Source organism: Trachurus trachurus (assembly GCF_905171665.1).
Source record: "Trachurus trachurus genome assembly, chromosome: 20".
Classification (NCBI taxonomy): domain Eukaryota; kingdom Metazoa; phylum Chordata; class Actinopteri; order Carangiformes; family Carangidae; genus Trachurus; species Trachurus trachurus.
The window spans coordinates 5,406,870-5,418,458 of NC_139911.1; the positions used below are offsets into that span (position 1 = coordinate 5,406,870).

Below are 11,589 nucleotides of genomic sequence, written 5' to 3' on the forward strand. Positions count from 1 at the left end.
CCGTCTGCACATTCATCATCAAATTTAATATTGTCATTAAATCCAATATTTGGTGACATCATTTGCAGGCTGTGTACTATGTAAAATCTCCAACCCACAGACTTTGGCAGGCACTTGATGCTCTGTGAGGCCTGTACTTACAGCCACCATCACTTCCTGCTTGTTGTGGGGTTGTTGCCAGGTCAAGCAGCTTTAACAGTCAAAACATCAAACATCCCAATGTTTGGCCGTGAAAAACAGTGCTTGCCTGTCAGCGTGTTTAGGATAATTGTGCTTTGCTCTCCACCCTAACTCTCCTGCGCCGCTCACCAAACACCTTTAAAACTCAAAGTGGCCACTTTGCTCTAATAGTCGCTGAATCATTCACTCTCCATAACAACTGTGACCCCCTCTGTGTGTTTCTACACTGATTGAACAATACCCATATTAAACAGAGACCACTTCGTCGCCGCTATATACTTCTATGGAGATGCTGTTACAACTATCAACAGGAAATTACAGGCAGATTTGAACTGTGCGTCAAAGCTCTAGTCATGTCACACAACAGACGACAGCCAACATGCAAACATTCCCCAGTGAAACATGTGGGAAGAAGGACAGACATGCGACCTTGTGGCGCAACGGTAGCGCGTCTGACTCCAGATCAGAAGGTTGCGTGTTCAAATCACGTCAAGGTCAATACTTTAAGTTTCTTCTCTGGCCTGTGACATGCAACTACATCAAGGAGGTTCATGGCTGATGAAAATCACAATGGCTTGTGATAAAATGACTAAGATGCTCCTTCATCAAATTCCTTACTCATGCCAATAACTCAAATCAAGATGATATTCATGCCTTCCCCCTTGAGCTTTAACCACATGCAATAATAGACATCGCCTTTTTCGGTCTGTTTTATTCAAGCACCAATACATGCTTACTTGTGCAGGCACTGTCTGCAGAAACAACATGAATGATGATTTCTCTATTTAAATGTTAGTTACAAGCAAGACTCAAAACACTGAGTGAATCACTGCTTTAGATCTCAGTTGATTAGAGGGTGAGAGCTGATCCAAGTCTGACAGTTTGGGATTCAGTAATGATGTCCTGGTTCAGGTTTTGTTTCATTTTCAATTGACAGGATGCCCACACATGTAATCAGGATAAATAGTTAAGCTGTCACTATAGTAACAACAACAGCATGACAGGGTGTCACAAACTCAGTGACTCACATTGTACTAACTTTTTTGGTCTTGGGTCAGTTTCGGACAGAAAAACCATAATGCCTGTTGGGTTTGGGTTTGGTTTGGTTTGGTTTCTTCTCTCTTGGACTTTGGTTTGGACAGAAATATGCATCCCGAGCTTCATCTTTTCTGAATGTTTTGTCAAACTTCGACTCCAGTGAGTGATGTTTTATCCCAAGACTGACAGGCAATTAGCATGAAAGCATGGACCGAGCACCGAGTCGACCAGCTGGAGAAGAAGTGAGGGATCAAGATACAGGAGAGGGAGAACAAAGGATAGAAAACAACAAAAGGATGAAAGGTTATTGAGTCCTTCTCCTCTTCCCGCCCCCTGCGCTGTACCCTGCTGTGGTAGAAATGAACCCTTAAAAAAAAAAATCACTTCTGCTTGACCACAGTTGAACCATAAACCTACTCGTACTCAGTTACCATCAATCACATTATATCCCATCATCGCACAGGGCCGCGGCGCTCCACAGTCCGCTCACATGATAATCCCCTCAATTACCGTCATATTCCCATTCACATACAGCAGCTCCTCTTCATTACATAACCAGAGCCGCTGAGTGTAGTGAGCTAATGAGCACTGACAGCCCTTCCAAAGGTACTTCCCACTTTGTCTCTGCACTGTGTTTCTCTATAGCTGCTCTACACACACACACACACACACACACACACACACACACACAGACACACACTCGTGCTCGGTCCTCACTAAGAATAGACGAGGATTAAAAACTTGAGCCGTACTTCCACTGAATACTAACAAGTCCTGACAAATGGTGCTTTATAGATACAAAACACACAGTTAAAAACTTTTTAAATTGCAAAGCTACATGTTCCATTTATAAAAACGGCCTCCAGCCTGCGGTTCACTGCAGAAACAGATGTAGCTCTCTTCTGTTTTTCAGGCCTTTTTGTCATCCACCTTCCCAACAAATCAATATCAATTTGATGCTCGAAACATGTTACAAACAGATGCTTGGTTGCTTAAATTTGCCCTGCAGCAGAGACGTGTATATCCTGACTGGATGTTACTCAATAGCCAGTTTGCTTTGAACTGACAAGGAGCTGGGGATACTGGGAGCCTCGGGACAGGGGGGTCAGGGACACATGGACTTCCAGGTATAAGTGTGAGTGTGATAGCCTTGATCCAAGGAGCTGAAGTCCAGATCCCTCTACTACTGGCTAATTTAAAGTGCAGCAAACATGGAGCCATAAGAGAAACCTTTATGGCCCTGTTGTCATGCTCTGTTACACAACTCTGAATCAACAGTGATTAACATAAAAACATGATTCACAGCTGATTACTAGGTGTGCACCCAGGAATAAAAACCTAGGAGGGAGATAATGACACAATTAGGATTGAGCAAGTTACATATGAAGAACTGTTATTTTAAATCAATAGTTTGCATAAAGGCTGCCAGCCAATGCATTACACACCCACTGTTTTACATAGTAACCAGTAGAGACAACAGTGCACAGCCTGTGCTATAAATACCTGCACTCAGCATTCCCAGATTTCATCAAGACAAAGGAGTCCACATGTTACTTTACCTTAGCTCAACAGTTATTTTCATTATTTCCACAGTGGACATTTAACTCCCTATTAAATCAGCGGCTGAGCTTTTACCACTCTGTGATGTCATGTGCATGTGGATGGACTATAAAGAGAAATAAATCATGACTTCATGGACTTGTCTTCAGCCATCCACCAGGATCCAGAGGACACATGCTCATCATATGCTGCTCTGAAGTAAAAAAAAAAAAAAAAAAGAGAGAGTTTAAAAATGGAAAAAATGCAACTTAGTTTTTTCCTGTAACCGTTTTGTCCCCTAAAGATATTCTGCATGACAGCTTGACGAGGCTGTGACGTGTCTGCGAGTCTGAATTTGTGGAATTCTGGAAGGAAAAATGGCAATTATGCACTTTAACCTACATTTAGTAACTGTGGGAAAGTAGAAGATAAATAGGATCTGGAGATGCAGAGTTTAGAGCTCCGGAGTCAGAGCCACAAATTACGGATCCATCCAGCGACTGAGACTGTGTTTGAGCGTTCCTTTGTTTTATGTCTCCGCCGGTTGCACCAGATGTGGGTGAAACCAGACGGTCTGAGAATGAGTAAAAGATCCGAGCCTCCCAGTCGCCGTCCATGTGGTGCTCCGTGTGCCAACAGGACAGGCCGCAAAATAACATCCTCACATTGCTCCTGCTTACACGACTACAGCGCGGTAGATATAGTCAGTGATTGCTCGACCGGCCGCAGGGCTAAAAACAACAGCCCGGTCAGGAGAAAGGCAGAGATGAGGAGCATGAAAAGCCATTTAGCATGAATCCTTCATGACTGTGAATACTGGCGTGGACCAGATTGACTCTGAAGTTAATGGTGCTTGAGTGGGTGATTGATGCACACTTCCTGGTCCCACTGAGGCTGTGATGAAGCCTTGGAGTGTCCCCAGAGAAGATCAGGTGCTCTTGAGTCTGATTGTGTTCAGCCAATTCAGCACAGCACAGCTCAGATTCAGAGAGGAGAATACGTCTATTTAACTTCACACATAGCTGATATGAGAGGCTACTGAGAGCACTGGTGCACACAGAGAACGGGTGCAACAATAAAAGGTATTGCCACAAGCTGAGCGGTATACAATGCAGTCCAAAAAAAGTCTTCAGTGCCGTGTGCAATCATTAAATTGATGGGGGCTAAAGGAGGGTGAGACATGCAACCGAGCCGTCCAATCACAGCTGTTGTGGTCCGTTACTGCAACACATAGTGATATATCCAGGGAGTTACACATAATTCAGGCCACAGTATACATTCCTAAGATTTGACATACGAGTATAAACTGGCCTTAAGAAAGCACATGAAGCTGCGTTCACTCACTGCACAGCCTTTGCATCATTCGTTACCCTATGTGCTTACATGTCTCAACATGACAACCATACATCATATAGATTCTCAAATTCACTTCCCCGGAAACCTCTGAGTTGTGGCTTTCACTTTCATGCAGCTGTCTGGGATGAGTTATGTCTCATTTACACACTTTTTACTGTCGGATTTGAGCTTTCAAACTCATACTGAGTGACAATGTATTGGCATGTCATGGGATGTAATAGTGCAACGTCTTTTAGGACACTTGTAGTTTTTTATTACATTGTAAATGCAGCTATAAAAACAACTTTTGCTGTTTTAAATTAAGGTTTAATGCACTTATGCGTCGCTGTCAGCTGCAGGAATATTCATAAACCTCCCGTGACCTGTGTTGTGTGATTATGTCTTCCTGCAGTCCAAAGGTCTTGGCTGGCCGGCGTTACAGTAGTTAGCTGACCCAGAGCCAAGTGTCCTCCAGAGGGGAAAGCCTACACTTCTCCACTTACAGTACCACTGCATAAATCAATGGACCAGTCGCCTCCATTCTGCTGAACCATGGAAAACTATCAAGCGCCGGTAAACAAAGGAGTGAAAGCGTGAGTGAGTGTGTGTGTGACTGCTGGTGTGTGTCTAAGGAGGAAGTGCTCTTCAGGAATGAGTGTGAATGTTGACCTAGTTCGTCACTGTTTGCCCTCAGTGGAAGAATCTACTGAGCAACACTGAATATTCATCTTTGCTAAGTGTTTTAACTGTCACCATGAAGATGAGCATACAGGTGTAAAATGAAAAAAAGCACGCGATTCGCGGTCTTAAATTTGGCATGTTTCAAATTTGTATTAAATTCATAATAACAAACTTTCTGAGTGTAGTTTTACATTCCCTCGCTCCGGAGCTGGAGTAACAGTAACAGGTCAGTGAGCCAATCAGGAGAGAGGAGGTTCTGGCTCTTTTCTCTGATTGGCAGACTGTTTTCTTAGTAACTGAATAATAATACAGGCTAATAGCTTTTGAGTCTGTAAAACAATCAGTGAAACAAACTCCTGCAAGATTGGATGATTTTCCCAGGTGGGTGTGCCTTTGTTGTGACATCACATAGTTACAGGAAGTCCTAGCAGCTGGTTTTAAGGTTCAGTTTCCAAATACAGGCCGTGCGCATTTCTCTGTGGACTGAGGCTTTGATACTTTCACAGTATTAATATAGAACCTAGAGCTGCTTCATAATCAAAGAGGACACGGAAATCCATCTTTATACAACATGAGCCCTTTAAAGTGCTGAATCTCTGGCAATACACTAAATCCACCTTCACTACTCCATCCCTCTAAATCTCCCTGACACCTGTCCAAGTCTTACTGTAAGCCACATACTGTCTGGAAAGGAGAAATTGAAAGTTTTCCAGAACAGTTTAAAGATATAACTTGCCGGCACAAGCACGGGTTATTAAAAAAAAGAAGAATTAAAACCCTGAAGGAGACTGTGGCATTTAAGTGACTCCAATGGTGATACCACACGGAGCCGGGGAGGAGGAGAAAGTGCTGTCACCAACCATGGCAACAGTTCCCAAATTTAATTCATTCATTAGTCATTTAATGGGCTTTATAAGGCACAGCCACTGGAAACCCACAAAGGGAGAATTAATCTGTGTCCTCGTTCAGATTTGGCATAGGAGTTTCACACAGTCACGCGTGGGTAGTCAGACTCATTCCACAGGCCTTTCACCACTTTTTCCATCAAACTGAGCAAGTGATATAAAAGACAAATGCATAAATAATAGTCATTATGTAGAAGCCAGTTTGCTCTTTTCATACTCATTGTCTGGTTGCACCAGTGTTTTCACAGTGATGTGCCCAGCACACCTACACACTCACACCACCACCACCAGCAGCAGCAGCACACTCCCACATTGCGCGGGTTATTTGGTTCCCATGTCACCCTCATTGCTCAATATACACTCTGAGAGTTTCTGTCAGTAGAACCAGTACAGCTCTGGATCCAGAGCTTCCTCCACCTCCCTGCGCTCAGACCCAGATACACAAGGACAGAGGAAACTTGGCTCATCTGCTCCACAACTTCTTAGATTAGTTGTGGGAGGGAAGAAAAAAAAAACACTAAAGCAGAACCACACCATATAGCGAGTGTTGTTGAGCATCTCCTCTGTTATAACAATGAAAACTTCCCCCTGTGTGTAGCCTATGCTGTGCTCCCCCACTCTCCCCCCTGGGGGTCCGGTTCCAGAGGGCAGCCGCTGGCTCTCCTCTGCCCACTCTCTCCCTCTTCCCAGCCCCGAGAAAAGCGCCATGTTGAGGCGCCAGTGTGGACGCGGTGTGCTGCTCGGAGCGCAGCGGGTTATAGAAGGCTGTCTTACCTTCCCGATCGCCTTCTTGTACCTCATGGCCGCCTGTTCCACCAGGCTGTGGACTTTTATATTCCCATCTCCGCACGGAACGACCACCCGGGTCCTCCCGAAACACACCGTCACTTTCATTTCTCCCTCGGCCGCGTTAATTCCAATGAGGAAAAAGCCGCGTCAAAACGACAATAACCATCCCCGGTGAGCCGAAGGCTGGAAGAAAAAATCAAAAATAAAACTAAAATCCCCAGCTGTTGTGAAGAGAAGTTGTCCTCGTGTCCTGGTCCTCCTCGGAGAGCAGAAGCCCAGCATTAGTTCCAGCAGCGGCAGCGCTGGGTGGCGTCCTGCCTGTGTGCCGTGTTGACTCACTTACAGAAACTTCCCAACAAAAAGCCTCTCCAGCGGGAGCGCACAACTGGACTGACACTGCGAGTGCGCCCACATGTTGGAGCAGGCACTAAGAATGTCTCCAGCAAACCGGCGCGGAGCAGGTTGGAGCTGCCGGAGAACTCACTGTCTGACACTCACTTTATTTACTGTCACTTCAAAACAAACACATGGGTTTGGATCAGTAGCTGTGCAGATGTGTGACAGGCTGCAACAAAATGAAATGAAGAAACTTTAGGATTATTGTTGAGAAGAAAAAAAAGTCAAAATCCTATAATGAAAAAAGTTTCCAGAGCAGAGTTTGGGACTATATGTCCTTATAATCATGGGACCAGTGCCAGACTAACCTACAACAGGCCTCCTGGGTGTGAGTGAGTTGTGGCCCCCTCAAGTTCTGACACACCCATTTTTCCCAGAGTCCCAAAAACCAGTTTCTAGTGCTGCTTTGCCTCAGGGTTAGTCGTATGTGTGAAAATGCATACACGCCTGAGAATGCTGGCATGAGCCGGTGTAAACGATTGCCGCCAACAACACTGGTGTTTTCACACTGAAATTGAGTGGCAGAGTTTCCTGACTATAGGGCTTTAAAATTCTGGAGTCATGTGGACGTATAGCCTCACAGGACCCTAAAGGTCTGTGCCCCCCTCTTGGGTAGTTGCTTTGTTGGCAATGCAGCTTCAGTTTGAGGAAACTCAGGGGTTTTCTCAAAGCACTGGGTCAAACAGAGGCCTGTCACTGAACCCGGTCGGCTGAGGATCATCGTGTCCTGATTTCTACCCGCTGCACAAACATCTCAGATGAGATTCCACTGAAGTCAGACAACTTTTATCAGATGGAGATTCTTGACTTCTGCAGTAACGGTTGGATAAGTCTTGGAAACACGATCCTGGCTCAGGTTGTATATTGCAGCAAGCATTACACATTTATTAGCACACACTGTATCTGTGACTGTGACTGTAGCCAATGATTCAGACATAAGCAGATGTATTTCAACTGAAATGGATGAGACACAGTGAATATTGTCAAATGAGCTGCTGGCAATACACCAAACTCAGACCTGCATGGGAGTGAGCTGCACTTATAACGCCACTGATAACAAAGCATATGTTAATATTATGCATATGTCTAAATTATTGAAGTGCAGTGCAGGATGAGAAATCAGCCCAAGGCCTGATCTACAGTGTGACCCAATTTACCGATAAAAGCTGCAACCTTTCTGTTGAGCTTCAGTCCCTGCAGCTCCTGTTCTTTATGAAGCGATGTCGTCCAAATGAGTGAACACAAACACAAGGTGCAAGATCTATGGTCAGATCTTTTCTCAACTACAGTATGTCAGTGCACGAGATGGAGTCTGACCACAACAACATGGATCAGTCTTTAAGTCTTAGATGCTGTATGGAGGTACATGCAGTAGGTATAACATGTACCAAGCAACATCTATGCCAGAGATCAATGTGTATTGACATTGTGATGAAATGGTTGCTTATAATCTGACTCCAGATCAGATGGTTGCACGTTTAAATCATGTTAAAGGTCAGGTATGCACCTGTAATTCAACTTCTACAGGAGTTATAAAGTGGGAATACTGTCAACACTATAGTTTTACACTACTTTTACTCCCCCTAGTGGCTAATAGAAAGAAAAACACTGCCTTTAACAGTAAATGAAGGGTCTTCATGATCTGGAAGGCTTTGTCTCACATGTGTTTTTATGAGCTATGACTAATGTCAAAACAAAACACAGGATATTTGTTCATTTTAGATGTTGTTTATCAACTTAATTTTTTCTTTACATTTGAGAGAAGATGAAATATTCCACCAAACATCTCCTGTTGTGCTTGTGACAATGAAATCCCAACTCACACTGAGCCTTAAAGCTCATTTACACACTCCTCCACTGTCATAGTAAGACGAGAGCACAGCCTGAACTGTACATCCACTGCACATCAGGAATGCAGGGAGGTAGGGGAGGAGGAGTGAGACAGCCTTCCTCATATAAAAAACTCTCAGTGTCTGTGTGTCAGTGTCTGGTCTGGTCTTGTGTTGTGTCACCGAACAACAATTCCCCTATAGTTTCAAACCTATAAAAATAATTCAAATGTTTCACTTCTAGTAGCCTATGTGGAGTATGGAGCAGTGAGGAAGTGGTAAACAAAGCGAGCGTGTACCTGCGTCTCGGTGTGTGTTGTAACTGACGGAGGGTGTTACTTCCCCCGGCAGACGTGCTCCAACACGGTCCCAGGAGTGGAGCGGGTCATTCCTGACACATCCCTCTGTCATCTCAGGGCTTACCTCACACCCGGAGCATTCAACACTACTGTCTTTACAGTACATTCATTCACTGCATTTTTTTTTTGTTTACTTCTCTTTATAGCCTTAGTAACACATCAATAGTGAGCTTGTGGACTTTTTGTGGGAAAAAAAACATATACTAAGGACCAGAAAAGCGAGGAACCATGATTTATGACTGTCACACGGTTCCTCGGTTGTTTCGCATTACATCATGTGTGTGTCATGCAGGAACATGCGCGTCAAGGGCTGAGCTGATCAGCAGGTACTGAGAACTTGGACAAAGATCACATTTGGATGAAGTTAGACATGCTAATAGACCAATAGGCCGTATCAGCTCAATCTATAAGTCACTCAAAACCAGTTGTATTAATTAAAGACATGTTTGGTTTGGATCCCCTGATCCAGAAAGTGTGATGAAGTCCACACAACCTCACCCAACGTATGAGATATGAATTGCAGCAGAGCTGTACTGTATACTGTATCTGCCTCTTCAAGATCCAGTGTCTTAATATTTATTACATCATGATATTTGGACTGACTTCAATTCTTCATGTGAGTCTGCACATGCACATCCAGTGATTAGACAGACTGAGCAGTGTCGTAGATAAGGAAGTCTGACATCTTGTAGTCGTCAGTCTGATACAAGCAAAGACATGTGTAGGCTATGTATTAATATTTCCATAATGACTCACATTAGCAGCTATTTACAACAGCACCATTAATAACTCAATGTAATGTAAACCTGCAGTCCAACCCTCAGTCTGTCTAATGTGTCCTGACATGGAAAATTAAGTAAAACACAAAACTGACAAGACTCAACAAACATTTTCGTGTCCTACACTTGCACTGTTTTAACAATTAAAACTGAAGAGTCTCCACCTGCAGGCTGCAGGGAGGTACTGGTCCTGGTCCTGGTCCTGGTCCTGGTCCCGGGTCCTGTCTCATCTCCAGGAATCTTCTTTGTTTGGATTAAGACTGGAGCCTTTACTTTGTGTATTTGTGGCCATTGGGCCGAGTGTGAGGATGGTGTTTGCACGGCTTCAGCACTCTGATTTCATGGATTTGGAAATGCAGCTAGTTGCTGCAAGGGAGACGAGAATCCATGGATGTGACATCTGTCAACAAGGGAATCGAACACACACCAGAAAGAGCTAATCCGACAGACACTTGACTATCTCTCTCTCTCTGGACACTGACATGTAAGAGCTGTCAACCTGTCGGTGTGCATTTGTGTGTGTGTGAAGAGTCAGAGGAGTTAATGGATACCTCAGTGAATAATGCCATTGATTTTGAATTGAGAGGCCGCAGGTTTGAATCTCAGTCTGCTTATGAATAGATGTAAAAAGTGTTTGCTGTAATCCACAGGGAGCGAGAATCAGGTGGAAGGTGAGTGATGATCCTCTGTCTGAGGTCTGGAAATCTACCTGATGGTTTTATCAATGAACTGCTCTCACAACTGTCAGTTTCATTTAACCTTTTTTGCACAGAATGTTTCTGACCTTGTGGCGCAACGGTAGCGCGTCTGACTCCAGATCAGAAGGTTGCGTGTTCAAATCACGTCAGGGTCAATACTTGCATCTCTGTCCTGAGGAAAACAGCACTGTCAATTAAGTTGTTGTTTGCTTGAAACTTAATAAAAGAACCATCAAATTATCTGAATGAACGAGTACATGTCCTGTACGTCAGATGCGCTTACAACTATATGTGATCTTATAACTCATTGTCTGCACAAGATTCCTGTTTCAAACTATTTTAACAGAAATTAAAGTCTTGTTTTACATTAAAATAGACTCCATCAGTCCTACAGCTGGATGTTGAAATGTGGGAATATGTGAGGGTCGTTAATGTAAACCACCATTCTGTAGTCAAAGTAGACCAGTGGAATAAATTACCAGTTTACACTGATGAATGACACTATGCTGTATCATTGCATGCACATGTACGTAGGTAACGAGAACAGATTCATCACTGACAATGCCATATATTCCTTAGTGCATCTTTATATTTACAGTAGCCCGTGTTTGCGTGAGGATGGATATGAAAATGTTTGACCCCGACGTGATTTGAACACGCAACCTTCTGATCTGGAGTCAGACGCGCTACCGTTGCGCCACGAGGTCCTGCACGGCGAGTTAGGGGGCTACACGGAGATATTACACGCTCTTTTAACTGGACTATTACTATTTTATTGTTGTTCTATGACTATCTGGCTTTATTATTGTCATGTTAAATAAAAACGACGAACGTGTGCTACATTAACATTTTCCAGAAACCTTCCTCCCTTCAGTCCTCTCCTCCTCCTCCTTCAGGACTTCGGTGGAGCCAGGACCGACCCATCCTTCCTTCACATCCTCCCCGCTGTGTCATCCAGCTTCCCGGTATGTGAGGGTGTTTCTCTGGCGCTGGGAGGAGTCAGCACCACGGACAGCTGTCGGCTCAACAGCTGGAGCACCTCCCGCGCGCTGTGGCGGAGG

The 11,589-nt window shown here is 44.2% G+C and overlaps 1 protein-coding gene across 2 annotated transcripts in view; it reads right to left on the reverse strand.

The window, feature by feature from the left end:
• The window catches only part of LOC311003773 (partitioning defective 3 homolog), a 377,802-nt gene extending 370,819 nt beyond the window's left edge, over nucleotides 1–6,983 (reverse strand). The window contains exon 1 of one of the 2 annotated variants that reach the window (XM_083995614.1): nucleotides 6,453–6,983. In XM_083995614.1, the coding sequence (XP_083851740.1) occupies nucleotides 6,453–6,572 (120 nt within the window). In that variant the 5' untranslated portion in view covers nucleotides 6,573–6,983. The remainder of the gene's footprint in view (nucleotides 1–6,452) is intronic. The other variant, XM_083995613.1, reaches the window with a different exon arrangement.
• Between the last annotated feature and the right edge of the window lie 4,606 nt (nucleotides 6,984–11,589).